The sequence below is a fragment of the Epinephelus moara genome, chromosome 24 (assembly GCF_006386435.1).
Source record: "Epinephelus moara isolate mb chromosome 24, YSFRI_EMoa_1.0, whole genome shotgun sequence".
NCBI lineage: Eukaryota > Metazoa > Chordata > Actinopteri > Perciformes > Serranidae > Epinephelus > Epinephelus moara.
In genome coordinates, this window is record NC_065529.1 from 24,619,135 (window position 1) to 24,640,709 (window position 21,575).

The 21,575-nt window shown below is 40.7% G+C and overlaps 1 protein-coding gene across 2 annotated transcripts in view; it reads left to right on the forward strand.

Moving 5' to 3' along the window:
• LOC126385882 (zinc finger protein 385A-like) overlaps positions 1-21,575 on the forward strand; it is a 41,658-nt gene that overhangs the window by 7,144 nt on the left and 12,939 nt on the right. Inside the window, exons 1-2 of one of the 2 annotated variants that reach the window (XM_050037909.1) lie at positions 2,034-2,493; positions 17,950-18,095. In XM_050037909.1, the coding sequence (XP_049893866.1) occupies positions 2,484-2,493; positions 17,950-18,095 (156 nt within the window). In that variant the 5' untranslated portion in view covers positions 2,034-2,483. Of the gene's footprint in view, positions 1-2,033; positions 2,494-17,949; positions 18,096-21,575 lie in introns of those variants that run through there. The other variant, XM_050037907.1, reaches the window with a different exon arrangement.

Sequence of the window (21,575 nt, forward strand, 5' to 3'; positions counted from 1 at the left end):
CTGCCGTACATACATGGCGGCGCAAGATGGCGACCTCTCTAAAGCAAGGCCCTTGCTATATATATATGTAAAAGCATAATTATAAGTCTACGAAAACCAAACGAATTTTATTTTATAGCGATTATACACTTAAATAAACATATTAATGGGTAGAATATTCAGATTCAAATTCAGATTTGACAATAAACCATGCCAAATATTACACACTGGCCCTTTAAGCACTTTAAAACAACCACAGTGGACCAAAGTACTGTACAGAATAAATAAGACATAATAAATAACAGGCTCACATGAGGCATAAAAATTGCATATAAAATACAAATAAAATAAAAATATAATAAATAAAAAGGCATAAAACATAACAGCCATACAATAAAAAACTATGAAATAAAATAAAATAAAATCAACATCTCACGAAGTGTCAAAGGCCAAGGAAAAGAGATGGGTTTTAAGAAGAGATTTAAAAACAGACAGAGAAGAGGCCTGTCTAATGTGCAGAGGCAGATCATTCCATCTTTTTGGAGCTGCAACAGCGAAGGCACGGTCCCCTCTGAGCTTCAGCTTAGTTTTAGGCACACTCAGGAGCAGCTGATCACCTGACCTGAGTGAGCGGGTGGGAGTATAAGGGTGTAGGAGCTCAGAGAGGTAGGGTGGGGTAAGACCATTCAAGGATTTAAAAGCAAATAAAATCATTTTTAAAGGCTTTTTATTATAACTTTGACAATGCTCCTGCTGTTACATGCATAAAGGCATGATGTTTTGCATATATTTGAATAGTAAAACCTTATTTCAGCTCATTCTTTAACTAAGTGTTCTGTACACCATCAAACTGGCAATAACATCTTTCAACCCTAACACAGCATTTTTTTGTCTCTGAAAACCAGCCGAGTGTTTAAATAAACAACTTAAAGCCCTACAATACATCTCCCAAGAGACACACATATGCAGGATGGTGTGTCACCTGAGTCCAATGGTCCAGTTTCAGTTTCCCATGGTGACATCCATTAAAGTCATGCTGTGTCTGCCCCTTCACCCCCAGACAGCCACATTAGCACCTGGCCCATTGGCCACAACAATACAGCTACCTGCATTATTCAGCCTGACTCTACTAATGAGGAAACCTTATCTCTCTCTCACACTCACACACACTGTCCTGTGTTCACACAAGCTTAAACACACACACACACACACACACACACACAGGCTGACACGCAGCATTATCTGATTCACTGTGTGGATTATATTTGTTATAAATTATGTAGAAATGGATCTCTTCATGTTGCCTAAAGCTGGAGGTCATGCTGCCTGAACTTGTTGGAAATAGTTTGATGATGTCTTAAATATACATCAGCTTTGAATACACTGAGCGAAGAACAAACTCAGTAAGCTTAGTTTTTGAGCTTGTTCAGCACTCTGCGCCTGTCAAACAGCTGTCTCCATGCTCCTTCATCCTCCTGCTCCATCACATTTCCTCACCTTACGCTTTCATCGTCAGTCAGTCTGCGTTAACCTCAATCTCTCCTCCCCTCCCTCCAATGCTTCATTGAGTCTCTGGAGCTGTCAGTCTCCGTCACACCTCTGTGTCTGCTTTTCTTTCTGCTCTGCTTTAACAGTTGTCTGAAAGCCAACTACAGTGTGAAATCATTCAGCATTTTCAAGATGTAAAACCCCAAAACCCTAACAAACAGATATGAAGGGAGACCAGAGCAGATATCTAGCCTCATATAGGGGGAGGAAGATGTGAGGGCGGATGTGCTTTAGATGCGGTCTGTGTGAGGCATGAGGCAGAGTATAGACTGAGACGAGGAGCGACATGAGAGAGGAAAAAAATCGTCAATAGTAAATAGAGGAAAAAGGGTGACAGAGGGAGAGGGAGAGCAGAATCGACAGCAGCATTATCACTCTGCCTCCTCATTCAAACACCCCAAGAAAATGCTCAGCACCGACTGCTCTCATTGGCTGAGCCTCCGGCCAATCACGGCTCAGGAATGCAAGGTGCCTTTAGGTTATACCCAACCCCAAAATATGAGAGAGAGAGAGGCACGCTGTGGTGCAGAGGTTCCTCCAGTGAGGCAGGGCTCCATCTCAGCTCTACTCTCTTGTGTTGCTCCTGCTGGAGTGAATATATAACTGTGAATAAATTACAGGCTTCCTTGCAGTAGATTGAGTGCATGTTGTGTTGCAGTCGGGGCTGCTGCTGCTGCTGTGCTCCTCCTCTGGCAACAGCTGGCAGAGCAAGAGACGCGTGTCGAGATCTGAAGGAGAAGCATCTCATGTGGACGAGGGGAGCAGACGAAACACAGCGTAGGGATGCAAAGTGAAGGTTGTGATGTTGGGATGTCTTTTTTTGTCTCGCGTTGAGTTTTGAGAGCCAGAGAGGGGGACGCTCAAGGTTTGAATCACATCAGTAGTTGATCGAGGGAGAGCGGACTCGAGCGAGAAGATAACGTGGGAGAGAGAAGTTGACAGTGGACGTGTACAGGATGATCTTGGGTAAGATGATATCAGAAAGCTTTTCTCTTTTTGCTCTTATTGACCTGATTGATTTTTCTTTTAAGTTACATTCTTCCTCTGCCAAGGTGACCGCTCATCTCTGGCACAAACTTTTGGCTGCCGATGCCAACTTAGACACGTCTTAAATGATGTGTTGACTTTTTCATGTAGTCATGACTAGAAAAAGACCAGTGCGTGATGGAAGGGTTGCCCTCTTTGGAAAATCTGTAGGATGGTGTGAGCAAGGCTCCTTGGTGCTCCTGTTCTTGTGACGTTCCTAATAGCACTTCATTCTCACTCATATTTCAGTACATGAAGCCTGCAGTCATCACATTCTTCATTGGTGCATATAGACATGACTGTCTCTAGATTTCGTGTCCTATTTATTTACATAACAGCATTAAAAGAAATACAAAAAAGACAGAAGAGGTCAAAAGACCACGTTTATGCAGTAAATTAGCTTTAATAGGCCGACCTACAGATTATATTTTATAAATTCATTTTTTTTCTAAATTCATTAGGTTTAAACTACATCTTTTAAAAAGCATTCACTGTAGATGTTAATCACCATAGGCGTAGATTTTGGGGGATGCAGGGGACATACCTCCCCCTAAATATTTAGAATATGTACACCTTTATGTGACCTTTTTTTTTTTTTTTTTTTTAATTGTATTTTCATTGTATTATTGTCTGTGTTTTTGCTTTTATTGTGAAGCACTTTGTGATTTTATGTGTGTGAAAGGTGCTATATAAATAAACTTTACTTACTTACTTACTTACTTACTTACCCCTTAAATAAAAAATAAAAAAAACAGAGGACTTTTGTTTTGATAAAATGAATGAGATTCACGCCATAAATTGCACAAATTGGTACAGAAATATTCACCAGAATGCCAGAAATTAGTGTTTGATGCTCAAAACTTTCCAGCTGAGGACCACCATAACCCCCAAAATTATAGTATTTATAGTCGCTGTCTCATCAGAAATAAATCAGCTTTTTATTTGTAGATTACTAAATTCTGATCTGTTTCTCCCAAACCCTCCCTGAGGAGAAATAAGGAACAAAATAATAAATCAGCAGGAGTTCTTTTGCTGTGCTCATAGGCTTCTAAGAAGTTTCTCAACACTGAGAACAGATAAAATGCACAGAGTTGAGACTTAAATTTTAAATCACTCAGACACATTTCTGAAATTCTGCAGGGTCATTTATAAGCCAATCAAATTTTACTGTTATCTAAAGAGCGGATTATTTCCAATAAATAAAGATTACTGCATTGAGAGAGGAAAAAGAGCATTTTACAATCATAAATTACAATCTGAGTGAGACAAGAGAGCTATTTCTCAGGAGCTGAATTGATGAAGTATGAGAAAATAGTCAAAATCTCATCTTTGTGTTATACTGAGCTCAGTTATGTCGAGGAGAAATAGGCTGAACAAAGAAGAAATCTTATTTTTAGTTATCCTTTCCTCTGGGATTACATATGTGTCCCCCCCAATGTTGAAATGAAACCTACGCTCACTGCAGATTATTATAGAAGTAGCTGCTCAGTGTGTATAGTTGTATTTAATAAAATACACAAAGGGACATTATTTCAGCCTAATAACATGCACATCCTGTACTGGGTTTTTAGTGAAAGACTCACATGCAGATTCTTTAGATGAATTCATTTTTGATCAATGTGACGCAGATAGACCTTCACATTTTCAGCTTAACCGTGTTTCCTCGTCAGTTTATCAATATTAATGCTTTCTTCCAGTCTTTAATTTGAATAACAACCGTGACCTTGTTCCATGTGCGCGTGTGTTAACTAAATATTTGACTACTTTATTTTTGTTTGCTTGCTCTTACCCCTGCTCAAGTCTTCCTGTGATCTGAGCGTGAGTTTGAGCCTGTGGTAATCCCTCCCCGGAGCTGAAGCTTTAACTCTGTATGCATTCAACACTAAACACACTGACACAAGATCACAACAACATGGGGCGACGGGGTTTAATATACTGTATGAGTTTCCCTTTACTGAGATAGAGATGTAAGTCCAGAGACCAAAAATAGTATCCATGAAAGGTGATGACAGTGACAGTGTTGACAGAAAAAGATGGAGGGATAAACACGGAGGAAGAAGTCTACTCTCCGTCTGTTCGTCATCAAAAAAAATCTCTCCATCCACCACCACCGCCATCTAAATACTGTATTTGGTTAATGAAAGGCAAAATTCAAACACGTCGACACAATCAGCAGTAGAGTATGAAAGAAATGTGCTAAAGTAGGCTCATCTCCCTCGGTGCAGAGCAGTGTGGAACGCAGTTTAGTAACTTAGTGATTTTTGTGATGAATATTTTAGACCTAGAGGTTTGAGGTCTTTATTTATTTAAAAATGGGCCAAGGCTTCTTCCAGTCTGACGCAAAGACCTCACTCAGCACTATATGAAAAAACGTCGGAGGCTTGCATCACTGTTCACTCAACCAGTATGAAGTAATCCATAGACGCAAAATCCCCCCACTCATCAAAGTCCTCCAAGAGAATCACAGGTGCATTTTGCCCCGGATAAATAGCATGACCTTTGAATTGAGGCAATGCAGCAAGGGATGAAAAGTATTGACATTTGAAACTGAGAAATGTGCCTGTCGCTCTGTGTGTTTGACAAACTGACACATACAGTATTTCATTCACCTATGAGGCCGGAAACTAACGCACAGAACAAAACCAGTACTGGTAAGTGGAGAAAGGAAAGTCAAATAACTCTGGAGGTATAGTTACAGTAGGTAGACCATATACAGTCTGTCCTCACATGAAAAAGCATTTCTCCTTTATTGTAATGCCTACAGCAAGGATACGCACTACAGGAGGCATCACCAAGCTCTGATCACATGGTCTGGAATTGGCATTTCTTGAACTTGATGTCCTTTATTGACTTCCCGATAATGCTGTAATGCATTTCATGATGTTTTTATGATGCTTATGTTTTATGTTATGTGCTGCCGTTGGTATTTTTTTGGTATTCTGTTATGTTCAGTAGTGCAAAGAATATTCCTCTTGGCGCAATAAAGGTTTTATTCGACCTTGTCAACTGTTATCAACAGATAAAATGACAAGAACCTCAAGTGACTATGTGACTGATAAAAGTAAAGAAAAAAGAAGCATTACTTTTGTATGCAACTAAAACCTCTTATGGAGGAGCTGGGGCTGAATGGATCAGTGCACTGGGCTTTGAAGCCAGTTTTTGTAGGGTTCAAACAATGGAATTATGTCCATGACGTGATGCAACTTGGCTAAAAAAGACTTTTCCCCATAGATGTACAAAGCAAAAGAGATGTCTGTTAATCTGTGGGGACATTTTTTTGAGCATCACAATCTGCAAAATGTTTTACTATGAGAATTTGATCCATTCTGTCCAATACATTTAGAAAGTCTAGATAAGCTGCACAATTTAATCAATTAAGCCCATTCAGGTTAGCAGGGCACTAAACCAGAAGCAGCCGTCTCAACTAACTGGCGAAAGTCTCCAGTGCACCTGCACAGTACGGAAACAGTGCTGATCATCCCGGTAACTTTATATGTGGCAGTTGATACTGTTTGCCTTTATGCGCCACTGAGCAGCTTTTATAGGAATGAACAGAACTCCACCTCCAACGCTGTATCCAGTTGTCTTTATACATCCATGGAATGGATGGGCAAACATTCACAACATGTTAGACATGGGAGATGTTTTCCATTACTATCAACAGTCAACAACAGCCGTGATTGCGATCCTTTCCTAACTTTAACCAAGTACTTTATCTTTTACGGTGACCACAATTTTTTTCTGACCTTACGCTGAGATCAGACTACATGATATGAGTTCAATAATGATCCGATTCAACAGACGTGGGTCATGAGGAACAAAAATTAGTCTTGAGCAGTAAGACACTTGCTTGGTGTTTCCTGTATAGGTTGTTTGTCAAATTGGAAAACAACCAGTGAAGCATCTATTTATGATTGTTGTAATTTTATTATGTTGGTCGATTCTGTACACCTGACATCTATTGCATCAGTCCATCCAGGGAGAGGGATTCCTTTTCTGTTGGTCTTCCTAAGGGTTCTTCCACCTTTTCCCAGTTCAGTGGTTTAGGGGGGAGTTTTTGTTAATCTGCTATGAGGGTCTAAAGGACAGAGGGTGTCTACAAAGTCTACAAAGACTGCAAAGCTCCCTGAGGCAAATTGTGATTTGTGATATTGGGCTGAAATTGACTTGAAATTGTGTCAAAGAATTTGTTTTCTCTCACTTAGTTTGGTAATTTCCAAGAAGTGTCCTCTGAGCTATGAGAGCACAAAATGCTCCTTTGTGCCCATCTGTAAACATGTTAAGATTTGGATTTTACTGAGTGCTATCGGGTGAATACAGGAAATCAATTGCCACTCATTTAAAATTGCCTACGGTTAGTACGTCCTGCAAGTTGTGAAAGAAAGCGAGCTACGATTGATCGGGTACATGCAGGATACAACATGTAGTTTACTGTTACTCTCTGCCAACTCACAGCATCACTTGAGTCTTTGAACAGAAAATTCCGCACACTGCTCTTGCTCAGCTTTACAATTTATTAGTAACACTAATGTTTTGGCCCTACTCTTGACGAAGGCCCAATAGGACCCAAACGTGTCTTTAGTGTTACTAAAACAATAAACTGTGAAGCTGAGCAAGAGCAGTGTGCGGGATTTTCTGCTCAAAGACTCAAGTGATACTTTCCAATGCACCTGCATCAGAGACAGTTGGATGTGTGAATATGTTTCCTCAAACTAAGTCACAGCATCATGAGAGTTATTACTGTTCATCCTGTTTGGGACGTGAAAGTTGATACAATCATTTTAGGCATTTCATTTGTTGAGAAATTTTCCTCAAAGCCAAAAAGGTCAGACTCATGGTGACACTATAACAAAAAGTCCTATCACCACAAACAGCGATAGATTTTGAGATATATATATGTGATACGGGTTTATTCCTGTGTTTCTTTGCTAACCAGTAGTTGTTGAGGTATTTTATGTTAAAACGAAAATCTCAAAATGCTTATCTTGCTGAATAAAATGTTAGGGCATCACCAAATCTGGGGACAATGAATGTCTGTACTAGTCTCGCTCACCAGACCTTTCTCAAGAAAAGAAAGGTCTGGCTGCGCCGACTCTCACTTTAAGATTGGAGAAAAAAATATGCCCCGGCTGCTTGTATTTCTTTCAACCAATCACAATCGTTCTGGGCAGTGCCACAACAATGGTGCGCTTGCAAAAATATTGCCGGGGGGAAACAGGTTTTGGTGTAACACGCCCACAAAAATATCACCTACTTGAAAACTGCTACACAACCGGAGGTGGTAGGGCGGGACTTCAGCAGGTGGCTCGCTCCGCCCAATGAGAGGCTGATCTATGCAGCGAACTTCCTCCCACTCACACTAGTCTGTACAAAATTTTATGACAATCCATCCAAGAGTTTTTGAGATATTTCAGTCTGAACCAAAGTGGACCCTTGACTAAACATATTATGTATTCTGATCCCAGCCAAATAGGTTTTGTGCCTGAACCTAATCAAACGTTAGCCATACCATTTGAACATCAGCAAACAATCACAGGAATCACTGTTATAACAGTCCCACAGTTCTGTATTTAATGATTTTGGAGAGGAAACTATCTTGTCCTGCTGAAATGGTAGTCAGATCAGGAAATGCTCATATATGTTGTTTTGAAAGGCAGCACAAAGACATATTTGTCATTTCGTTTGGAGGACTTGTTGACCATAATTATAAAAGTAGGAAAACCTTGAAACCTGCTGCACGAAACATTTATGTCTGTAATTTACTGGTTCCAGGGATTCCAAAAATGGCAAGAGGGCACAAAGGCTGAGCATAAAATCTCTTTGTTGTTTATTGTCCTGAAGGTATGCAGACCACAGCTGAGCCACCAGCCTGACTCTTATCCTGCATACCCCAAGACCAAGCTATAGCATAAAACCACACTCTGGCCTTCAGACTCCAATCAGCTCCCAAAATGTAGCCTGTAATTTCTGCTTCTGTGTGTCAAAACAATATGCTATATGTGGATCAGCTGCATACATCCTCTTTTTGTTCTATTTTGATTTTTCTGTCTATTGAAGATCGAGTATTTGTTGCCTTTGTGTGCGCGCTATTGTTTGAAATCTTGCGGACATGCACCTGGCTCCTGTACGTCTGATGCCATTGTTATGTATGTGTGTTCAGCCTTATGAAAATGTGCCTTTGAGTGTTTGGTTGTGTACTTTACATGCTCAGGTTTCTGTAGGTCTATAACTGCAGTGGTGTGTTCTGCCAGCTCCCAGCAGGTGTGTAAATGGTTTGACACACAGAATAATGATGTGGGGCCGGGCTGCGGGTCATGTTGACATGGTGGATCTCTTAATAGTCCTTACATGGTTTCATGCGGTAGCGCTCTGTTTGCTTCAAACTGTGTTACATCATGACCGCAGTGTAATGAAAGAGAAAGTTGGCAGACAGGTTCAGGTTGTTCCGATGCTTCCCTAAAGAGCTGAAGCCTGAGAGGAGCTACAGATGAATACTCACGAGCCTCTTTATGATACAAAGTTCTCCAGGGTCCAGCGTGTTAACATTCACACAACTGCCCAGAACTCAAAGGCACAGATGGATTATATCAATATGTCTCATAAATATAAGGTCAAAATCTATACTTTACTGTCTATGATCATTTCTGTAGCTTAAAGAGGACCCACTGTGCTCATCCTCAGGTTCATACTTGTATTTTGTGTCTCCACTAGAACATCTTTACATGCTTTAATGTTCTCATACTGTCTGGCTTCAACACCTGTGTTCACCCTCTGCCCAAGATGCTAAATTGTATTGCCTCTCTCTTTAAGCTCATGCTATCCAATAAAAACTTATATACAACTGGACATGTTTAAGCAGGAATATGATCCGAAATTAACAACATCGGCAACCAAGATAACATGTTTGACGTTAGCATTTTGCTAAAGAATATAATGTAAAATAATATATAACGTAAGCCACTTGCAGTATTGTGCCTGTGGCAGATGACCATATGAAGAAATCTGTCATAAGATGATAGAAAAAAATGTTGGAAAGTAGAAAAAAATGTTGGAAACGGAATATTCACATCAGTCTGAAGCCTGAGGCTTTTGCTCAAAGGAATTACTTTTAAAATGTTTACCTCATTACCTGAAACTCTGGCCACATTTAATATGAACATCCAACATTGTAACATTAAATATATGACAGAAAATAAGAAAAAGCGTGATAGATCTCCTTTAAAGGGAAATTCCAGTCAACCTTGGTGATGACCCTCATATTTTTAGCTGATCATCTTTTACTAACCACATTTGCTCTAGATATTTAGGAAACAATGACACCAGCAAGAGTGATGCGAATTGAGGCAAGGTGGGCCAGCCTCTTAAAGCTTTCCAAAAAGCTTCACTAACAAAAACCCTCGACAGAACCAAGGCTAAATTAAGATGTGGCAGGATTACATACAAAGCTAATGGAAAGAAGCAAGTGGTCGTAAAAATGTAAAGTTTCTCTGAACTGCACGAACTGAGGTAATGATGAATATGCATGAGTTAAAAATTGTTCAACCAGACCTCCACATTGCAAGACACAGAAATAGAATGGATAGAAATCACACTGAACAGTTTGTCGCGGTTAACAGAATAGTTTAACAGAAAATGCTGATTGTGGTTAGTTGTTATGGTGATAACACATCAGTTGGGCTGTAAAGTGTGTCACATTCACTAGTTTAAGAACTCAATTTTGGCCTAGTATTTCCTTATTATATAGAAAAATGCAGCCGTCCGACAATCCAAGTTTCTGTCTTTTACCAAACTAAGACAACGTTAGCTTTATTGCCTTGTCAATGCATCGTAAAACACACCTCATTAAAATGCGACAGAAGCAAAATAAAACCGTCTTGGTTAATGTTTCAACAATCACCTGCTCTGGTTTGGTCCAAGTAAACCCTCAGTTCATTGAGTTATATGTGAATCTACACGTTGTTAATCTCTCATCTTGTCAGCTGTCCGCTGAGCAGTGGCTCACTTGTTCTTCAGTGGCAACTGCAATAAAGTTACATCATGTTTCAACAAACATAGAATCAATAGTAATAAAAGAAACTAAAATAATGGTAATATTTTAAAAGTAACAGATTGCTTATTTGTGACTTACTGCAAATGGGTGTGTTCATACAGAAGTCTATAAAGAAGTTGTGCCCCAATGGTTGCAATGGCAACTGTACACAAAAATGTACATCCTGCTATGTTGATCTAAATGGGAATGCCCTTACTATCCATTCTTTTTCTATGGACCATGACCTCGAGAATGACAAAACTTTTTCTGATCTGACACCCCTTACTATATTCTATGTTAGGGTGAGGGGATCTTTATTGTCATGGTTACGATAATAAACACAAGATCGCTGTCATGCTTTAAAGAAAAAAGAAATCTGACAGTTGGAAAAGAGAAACAAACAGTGCCCTCCCATGTTAAAGTCCAATGTTTTGTTGAACCATCCATCCACCTTAACCTCCTTCATACAGAGCCTTGTCGCTCTGTAACCTTACTTATGCTTTATGTAAATAACGTAAGGTAAAAAAAAAAAAAACGTTTTAATTTGTAAAGAAACATTTCCAATCTAGCTCATTAAATCCATGTGTCGACAGTGTGTTTAATTAATGTACTCAAAATGATTTACGTTTTAAAAGCAATAGATCCAAACTGCCACCTTGCTTACTGCAATACACCTTCTCAAGAAATAGCGTGGCTAATATATTGTTTTGCAGTTGTAGTTGAGGTGTTTCTTCATTTGATACCTACTGAACTCATGGGATAAGTTTTTGGAAATATTTGTAGAAAATCAACTTGTCTCATATGATGCGAATTCAGAATAATTCATATGGTAAAAATGCAGCTCTCTGACTGACAGCCAAACAAACAATGCTGCAAACACACATCAGAAATGAACCATATTTGACCCGTATTCCCAACTCCACGTCTCAGGATTTGTGTTTATGCTTAAAACGAGACCTGACATGCAGACAACCTACGGGGAGGGCAACAAAATAACCCAAATTTGTTCATGCGTGTATGGCATTTTTCATGTGACAGCCAAAGGTTAACCCTTCCAAGCAGCTGTATGATAATGGCCCGCTTTCACCACTGTGAGAACGTTACCATGTGATTTTTAACACATGGACAGTATGTAGTTCAGCTGTGTGGAGTATTATTGCTTTCTACAGTTAACAGATGGCGTTTTTTTTTTTTTTTCTGTACATTAACCTGCAGGTTAACATGGCTCTTTACCTCCTCTGGTCACCTTGGACTCACCTCAAAACATGCGGCTCCCTCCCCCTCCTCTATGCTTTCCTTCTCTTTCCACCTCATCTCCCCCCCTCGTCCAGACCTCTTTTCCTCGCTCAATCGACTCGATCCACTCAGCCCCACTGCCATCATTTCCATCCAAGCTCCTCTTTGCCCGTCATCTCCACTTCCACGCCAATCAGGGGAATTTTTGCCTCGTTGTGATGTTTTATAATCCGACGTTACGGAAAGACAGACAGAATTTTTCATGAGAAACTGTTAGTCGGGAAAAGTCCAAACACAGCAATGTACTACCATCATTACATAATGATTTTAATTTTAATGAGAACAGTGCAAAATCTGTGGGGGGAAACAAAAGTCTTCATTAATTGCAAATACTGCATGAAATCAGCGAGTGGAGCTGCAGAAGGACTGGCTGATCTCAAGAGCACTGCATAAAAACAGACACGCGCACACACACACACACACACACACACACATTTCCAGTGAAAGAGGACTTCTGAGAGTTCTCTGGGAGGTGGCATTTAAGCCTGGCCGCTGGGGCGCAGAGCATCTATCATTAAAACAAAGTGCAGACTGAAATCAACTGTGTTCTCCTTCACCAGCACTCAGCTCTCCTCTTCAGTGTGTCCTCTCTTCTCACTGTCCAGATCTCACACAGACAAACACAACATTAATCAGCGTTGAGCCTATAAGTTACTCCTTTTAGAGCATCATTCATTCAGACTACAAAGGTTTGTGCGTGTGTGTGTGCGTGTGTGTGTGTGTGTGTGTGTGTGTTGTCGCCTGTCCCCGGCTTAGGTTGAAATAGCTGCCTTTGACTTGAGGGTAAGCTGAGCTGCAGTAAATTGGATTTCATGCTCAGTCCTTCACAGCAGCAGTATGCGACACTAAGACAGAGCCATCTTCCCCCTGCAATCACGACAAAGTTAGCACTCGGTTTCTTTAAAGGTTAGACCCTCAAACACAGTTGCATTACATTTGCACCACATGGGAGAGAGCTGATGTAACAAACCACTTCAAGTGTTTATTTTGCTGTTAATAATGTCACCTGATGCCAAAATGTGGCAGCGCAGCATTCCTGCCACAAAACAACAAACAGTGTCACAAATCGTTTGAGCAGATGACGATCGTCAACATACTAATGGTGTCATCTGCCACCAAACTAGGATCAGCTCTTTTTGTCACATGCTTTGTGCACAAAACCTGGGGCAAAGACAAACAAGATCATAGTGGATCCAGGGGTTTTCGGGTTAACAGACCCGCTGCCACCACAGAGTTGTCTCTGCTGCAGTGACAGCGATGGGGTTTTGTCAGGGGAGGCTGGCTAATCTGCCACAGAAGAGTCCTCTGTGCACAGCAGCCCATTTAGATGCAGATGTGAGGCGGCTGGCATCGTGTGCCAAGTCGGTCCTCTTGAGTGTGGAGCTGGAACTAAAGGTGGCTGCATTTCTTTTTTTATTTTCTCTTTTTTCGGCGGGACCCTGCAGTGCTCCTGCCTCTCCTCAGACTTCATTCTGTTAGACAGCATGTCACCCAGTCTCCTGTCCCATCATGGAGCACAAAGATGGAGGCAGGCGGGGAATACAGAGAGGCTCCAGCAACGTCACTGACATTGACATTACCTCTGTGATCATTAAACCTAAATTGGCTAAATGAATTGCCAATTTGAGAGGCCTTAGTCACAGCATATTGGTGTGTGCACGCCTGTGTGTGCACACGTTGGGGTTTGTGAAATCTACTGTGACGATAAGATTCTGTCTCTGGTTGTTTTTCTTTATTCCCCCCATCTCTGCATCTCTTCATTTCTGTCCAACTACCTCTCTCTCACAATCTATACAAAAATTCAATAAGCTATTACACAGGCATTGATCTTTTTCTCACCCAAACATTTGCATTAGAAAAAAAAAAGTCAGTAAGATGAGGGGCGCGGTGAGGCAGTGCTGTCTGTTCATTTTAGTCGGGAGAAGGACCAATAGATGGTGAGGCCTGGATTTATAGAGTTTGGCAGCACTTTAACACTTTAACACTCCTCAGAATGTGTCCAATCAATGCACACCCTCCCCGCGTGGCCGCTGTTGAAGAGTCGTGGCGTTCACTTATCTGATGTCATTGTAAATCACTCAGGAGGAGGGTAGGTCAGGGGATGCTGCTGCTACACTCACACCGCATCGAGCTGAAAACACTGTGTGCCAACGTTAAATACATCACTCTATTGTGAGCGTCTGCACAGCAAATGCAGATTGATAAGTAACAGCAGACATGCTTTGACCTTTAAATTGTAATGTGGCGTAAAATGAGCTGCGGATTTACCAGAAGCGTGTCAGGAATACACTTCACTAACCAAAGAAGGAAGCACAATGATGATACCTCTGAGCCAATCCATACAGCTGAAACATTATTACCCCACTATATGCTTTGTTAACCACATGTTTAATTATCTCCAAGACATTTTCTTCTCCGTTTTTATAGATTTGGACACAGTAGCTCGATCCAAGAAAGGATGTCATAGCTAACCTTGAATTCAAGGATTGCTAAAGGATAGGTCTAATGATATTCTGTATTTTCCTTCAATGAATTGATACTATTATTAAGTATCCTATAAATCTTATTCCCCTGAGCCATAAAGCTCTATTGTTCTTCAAAAACTACTGAATACACATCATGAGCCACATTGTTGCACTGACAGACATTTTCCTCTACTACCATGAACATGGGCACTGCGATGTTCATTTCAACATGATCTCATCTCTACTCATCATATTTTTGTGTTTGGGCAGAAACCCTGGGTATTACTAAAATGATGCTGGAGGCTGCGTTTTGAGTTGTATCCTCATACAGAAGAGGTCGGCAGTAAGAAGGGGTTGGCAGTGAGGCTGGTGCTTCTCATATGATCATTCTTCAGACTTTGTTGTGTTCATGAGTTTTAAGTTGAAATGTGGAAACATTAACTACGCTACAAAGAAGATGTGCTGTACTTCGTTGTTCAGAGGATTTAAACAACACATTGAGAAGAACACAGATCAGGTGCTCATTATTCAGATTATTCAGACAGCACAAGGCTACAGAGGTAACTGAGACACCTGCTACTTGCCCCTTAAAGAACAACAGATCACTGGTCACTGATATTCCTGTGACATCATATTGAGCTTACACAGCTGACCTACATACAAGAGGGAAGCTAAACCAATGCATTAAAATGAATATGTTATCTTTATTTATGTAAACTTATACATGATGATTGGTAATGCAGTATGTTTTTGCGTATAATCACTGTTGTTGTGTTTTTGTTAACTTCTACATAGGGAGTTGGTCCCCATCTACAGAGACCGCCATGTTACGCCACCATGTTTCTACAGTAGCCCGAACGGACAAACCATCATGTTTTCATGTTGGCCACTGTAGTGAGCAGCCCCTCTGCGATGATCGCTTTGGAAAAACACAGATTCTTTTTTAACTTTAAACTATTTTATTTAGTGTTTTTAGCAGTTTAAATCACTAGGTCCTCCTGGACAAATGAAACGCTTGAAATCTAACCAGAAGTTTCAGCTGGCTGCAATCTACAATCCTCACCACTAGATGCCACTAAATCCCCCTAAATCTTACACACTGATCCTTTTGAATTATTTATATTGTAGCCATTTTTAAAGATTTACATCATAGGCTTGGGGCAAAGATGGACTAACATTTTAGTTTAGGGTCTTTTCATGGGATTTGATGTCTTCAAAGATATAATATCACAAACTCTACCCTTTAATATTTACATTTTTAAACACAGGAATTAAAATAAGTCTAACTTTCTGTGATAATTTAAGAAGAGTCCCAGACTTATTTTTATCCTGCTTATTGCTGACCCTCATTCCTTCATGATATCTGGTGGTGAGCGTTCCCTCATTCCTGCATGTTCGTATGTTGGTGTGAACGAAGGTGTGTTATTACCGCTGGTTTTTCACTCAGCACAAACCTTGCTGTGGTTGGTGCAGAGAGGTGATAATGGCCGCCATGTGATCTGTGGGATTCATGGCATGTCTGAAGGACATTTAAACCATGACCTCCACCACATTTATATCTTATTTCCCTTCCTACCTTCTGGACTCCCTGCTTCTCATGCAGCACATGCGAAAGCAGCCACACACACATATGACAATAGCTACAGCTGAGCTTCAGCTGCCACCGCTTCCAAAAGACTGAAACCGTCAGAAGAGGAATGCCAGAAGGAGAGAGTTTCCCCTCCATCTATTTCTGATCCTGACAGCACATTCTTTACGTCTCCCCTGCTGTCAGTGAAAGGAGCCTCCTCTGCTGTTACCAAAATAGCCTTTTCTTCCCCTCGTTTTGACAAGTGACCAGTTTTTCTTTTCAAATGTAACAAAATTGTTAAGTAGTCATCACAAAGCGGTGGCAATAAAGGATGATGATTGCGTATAATCTCAGGAGAAAAGATTATACGAATTCTCTCTGTATAGCCAGATTGGGCCTGAAGCACCCTGCTGTTTTTTTTCTTTACGCTAAACAGAAGAAGTACGGGAAGCAGAAGTGGAGAAGAGAGAGCAAAACAGAAAGAGGATGAGGAGAAGGAACAAAACAGCTAGAAGAACTGGTGGTGGAGTGAGGAGAAGTACAGATGGGGGATACAGCGGCAGGCAGACAGAATAAGGGACCATGAAATGGGGATAGAAAACTGTGCTTGGTGAGAGAGAGACAGAGGGAGAAATGGAGAAAAGGCAGATATCTGCAGCACCCCAGCTGCGAGGCTTAAGGAGCTTAGCTCTCCTGCCCATCACAGAAGACTCCTCAAGTGCAGGCATTCACCGCTGCTGAGCTACTACTGAAAGAAAAGTGAGCAAGAGAGGCAGAAAGAGGAGAGGTGTGGGTGGGTAGTGGGCCTAAAAATGGGAAGATGACGCAGAAGATGAAGGTTCAGATCGAGAAAAGGGGGAGGATTAGAATACTTTAAACAGTGTTTCAGTTAAAACTGGTTTTACAGCAGGTACTTGCTCTGATGTAATGCTCAGCTTCAAAGAAACAGATTGACATTTTGGGAAATACTAATTTCTTCCCAAGAGTTAAATGAGAAATGCAATACCAGTCTCATCTCCGTACGGTGATTATAAAGCTATAGCCAGCAGCTGGTTGACTTATCTTAGCACAAAGACTATAAACAGCTAGCCTGGCTCTGTCTTCAGGTGCTGCGGGAAGTCACTGCTCATGGCCAATTTTTATTGGCTGCACAAAACACCATGTAAAACTGCAACATATCGTATTTACACTCCAGTTTGCATGGAATAAACAAACAAGATATAATGTGTTAATTAGTGACCTTTCGAGGTGTCGGTAGGCAGATTTTGTTTCTGCTGAACAGAGCCAGGCCAGAGCCATCTGTTTTCCCATTTCCACCATGAGAGCTGTATCTGACACTCGAAAAGAGTGTGAGTGTGTGTGCTCTATCTGGCTCTTGGCACATGAAAAACATGAAATGCTTAAATGCCAATCTACCATGTGGACTATTAACTTAATCATTTCTTTTTTTTCATTATTTTAGTATGACTTTTGTTTTGCTTTTTTTAAGCGCAAACATACTGTTATACAGCTCCTTTGCCTGTCTGTGCATATGTCTGTTTTTACTTGCCCAAAATCAAACTGCCTTAGTGGAATAATAAAGTAGAAAATAATTAAAAAGAACAAGAGCTCTTTCTTTTAAAAGAATACTTAATTTAAGGTGTGTAGGATTTAGGGGAATCTGTTAGCAGAAATATATTTATACTATGCTTTCCTGAGTTTATAGTCACCTGAAACTCAGAATCGTTGCATTTTTGTTACCTCTGAATGAGCCGTTTATTCCTACATACTGTGGGTTCTCCTCCACAGAGTCCATCACGTTATTCTACAGGAGCCCACAATGGACAAACACTGGCACTAGATAGGCCCATTTGCTTTTCTGCATCAGCCACTGCAGTTTTCCTACACAGTTAGCACAAGTGAGAACTAGCTGTCGTCATCTTCACTAACAAACCTTGTGAAATTATTTCAGTTTGTGATTCTCCACTTGATTATAGGGCCTTCTGCTCTTTCCATTTTTTGAATCTCTAATTTCCCTGTTTGTACATCTACCACAGGAAGTGTAAACCGACCGGGGCCGGTCCCTGCCTTCCTCAGGAGCCCATCTGTCATCCCAACCCCGCTGGACATGAAGCCCTTCCTCCAGTTTCCCCTGGAGTCGCCTCACCCAGCCACCATCGGCCTCTTCCACAACTTTAACACGGTGAGTGCTCACAGGCATACCTGCACACACGTGAGTGAGTGTGTTCTCATGGCGTCTGGGATTTGTTATCGTCTTGTTTCACTTAACAGAAGACAGAGCTGGTATTCGGTTGTGGTTTTGGAGCATTGCCTCCGGAGTGAAGACAAGTGATAAAGTGCTGAGGATTTATACTGTATAATCCAAAATGATAAGGTGACAGCTGTTTACTTTTATTCAGCAGAGTGAGTTTCAGCATAATTGAGAAAATGCCCCGCCGAGTGTTTTACTGCAATAAAATGAGTTACAGCTAATCAATTGTATAAGAGGCACAGGGCTGCATTCTCTACAGTCAGCATTTTCTGCAGCCCCTTCTCATTGCTAGATTGAGTTTCATGTGAAGGTCAGCGTGGCGACACACAGGGATGCACGTGCCCCACACACACACACACACACACACACACACACACACACATTATCATCAAGCTTATCTTTATGCACTCAGGCAAAATGACCCTTCCTCAGGTTAATGATCCATCCTGCTCCAGCGAGGACATTGAGTGTGGCCACTAATGCCAGAGCACCTCAATCCAAATCACTCTCTGTCTGGACAGTAAAATTTTAAGTCTGAAACACTGCTGTCATCCAGTGATAGGCGGCTGCAGCTCAGTGAGAGTCTTTATTTAAAGCCGGACAAACAGCCTGCTCGTATTTAGAGACTGAAAGGACACGGAAAGGGCAAACTGCCAAAAACACTCGATTACTGTATTTATTGTTTCAAACACAGTTATGCTCCAGTTTGGTTAGAAACTTTTTGTGGGGTGTGGAGTTCTGTGAGTTATCTAGAGAGCTAATATCAGGTCTGACTCACCAGGATTACAGGTAATTTCCAGACACTTAAGATTCTCAGGAGTATACTGCAGGTCTCGCCTTCTTGCATTGAGACAGGAGCTGCACGGTGAGGAAGAAGGAGAGAGTGAGCCTCTGCAACTCTGTTGATTTCAAACACTCTGGAGGAAAATAAATGTTCTGTAAGGCTAAAGTTTAACGCACATGTTATTAGTCTCTGTGTCAGATACTCAGTTTGGGAGAGAAATATTACTTTTAAGGTAGAATTCTTGATATTTTCATTATATAAAAGCCCATTTTGACACGATTTATGGTCTTTTTTTCCCCAGCAATATCCATTCAATGCATTTGTACTAGTTTTTATTGTTACTATCCATCCTTCGCATTGCATACCTATACACAAGGGATAGAAAACAATGCATGCTCATGCTGGACATGATCCATTGGACAAGATTTGATCATAGGCTCATTGTTACATACACACTTAACTGCAATTTTGTTCCTCAGGGTTCAGTTTGCATTCATATACTGTAATAATAAAACATTTGTTTAAAAAGAATAACTGTAAGCTGTTTCTGTGTGGGAGGAGATGTCAGTTTCCCAGAACCAATCAGTAGCAAGTGACATATCTGTCCCACATCATTTTCAGCTGACACAGAAGCTGCAGGACTGCTTGCTGGGAGCAGTTAACAATTTTCATGGGGAGTGGAGAAATACATCGATTTAAGAACTGATATTTTTTCAAAGTTAACTAACAACAGCCTGTATCACTGTGTGGATCTCGTGCAGTCTTGTCATCACTTTGCTGGCTCTGCCACAGATGTCGTCCACAATCTAAATTCTGCCAATAAACCAGGCTCAGTTGTTTCTCTAACAGGGCAAATAGCCATCAAAGAGAGGACCAAATTTAGAGGTCTGGAACCAGCAACCAAGTGCCAGACTGTATAAACCCCCAAACAAGAGGGAAACAGGGGTTGTTTTTTACGTTATCAGATATCCATATGACACACACACACAACAAAAGCTCCGCTGTCTAAGCGAGGAGAGGGTGAAAGAGGAGACAGAGAGCGGCTAATAGGTTAATGAGGTTATAACAGGAGGGACAAATGTATAAAAAGCGATCACGACGAGAACAGGTGGTAACAGAATGGCAGCAACAGACACACAGTGACAGGGGACCCAGAGAGAAATCAACATGATGAACAACAGCCACCAGTGAGAGACGGACAGGGCAGTGAAGGAGGGGCTTTTGTTTTTATCAGCCTTATTGTCCCACACACCCATCGGGACACGTGGACGATAATTATCTCAGATAAACACACAGCTTGTGTCATGCATTCACTCACATACAATGTTGGCACAAATGCACAGATGTAGACAAACAAATTTAGAGGTGTTACAGGTCTCCATCTTAAAAATATGAAACTAGAGGGAGGTGAACCGGAGACACAATTTTGAGACAGGAGTAAGAAAAAAAAAGAGAAAAAAGGTCTATAAATATTCCTAACAATGCATTCAAACAGGGTTTAAGTTTTCAGACCAATTATACCATTTCCCCTGGTGCCTGGAGCTTGAGAGTGTAAACAGTCTCTCATTTGGCAGCAGACGTTCACAGTCTGAGCAGGAGATGAGAGGCTGAGTAAAACCGCAGTGTACTTTTGGCGGCTTAATGAGGGCAACACCCAGCGCTGTGGTTGTTGAACCCTGCCAGTGGGTCAGAGAGCTCACACGAGTCCATTCGAGTCGTCTAAAAATGAAGTAGTAAACGTTTCATGAGAGAGTGACGTGGTGTACGTGTAGTTGATCTGAGAATGACAAGCTTGGTTGGTATTCTAAGGACAAAGTTAAAGGCCGATGTTTAACTGTGGCATTTAATTAGAGATATTCCTATGTCCGTGACTTTATTCTATTTAAAGTCTTTAATACTATTGTTTTTATATGTTTATATTGCTTTTTTACAATTTACTTTTTAATATTACTGAGCATTTTAATTAGTTTGTTTTCTGATATAAAGTTAAATGTTTTAATTGACTTTTTTAATCCTATTATGTGGTTCAATTAATAGGATAAAGATTGAGCTGCATTTTTCTAATGACAGTAATTATACCTTAAATAGATATGTCTACTCACAGTTTATGGTATGTGTATTCAACCTTACATCAATCTATAAATGTTAGAAATACAATCCTCAGTTGTTGTTTGGTCTTTTGTTTTTTTACCAACAGCATATTTTTATCTAAACCCAGAGTTGTCTATATTCCATTTGGTTAATTTCATTGTTTAACAGTTTTAATATAGTTCTGTATTTTTATTCCTCAGTGTGCTGATTATTTCAAATATGAAATCCAATTTCCCTGCAGCCAAATTTGATTGCTTTTCTCGCAACACGGCCCTAATGTCCCTACTAATCTAAAACACATTTTATCTTTTATCTTCACAGAAAAATATCTCTACTGTTGTGTGTCACATTCTGGTCTGATGTTTTGAAAAGCAGAGATTTTGTACCACACGCACAAAGTACAAATTTTTGGAGATAGGGGGTGTGTAATTAGGCCCTTCGAACCCCAGCATGAATTAAAGTGTTTGAACGGTACCCAAGAAGTCAGGCACAGACAGCAGCACCAGCTGCTGCTGAGAAAACACACATCCTCCTGT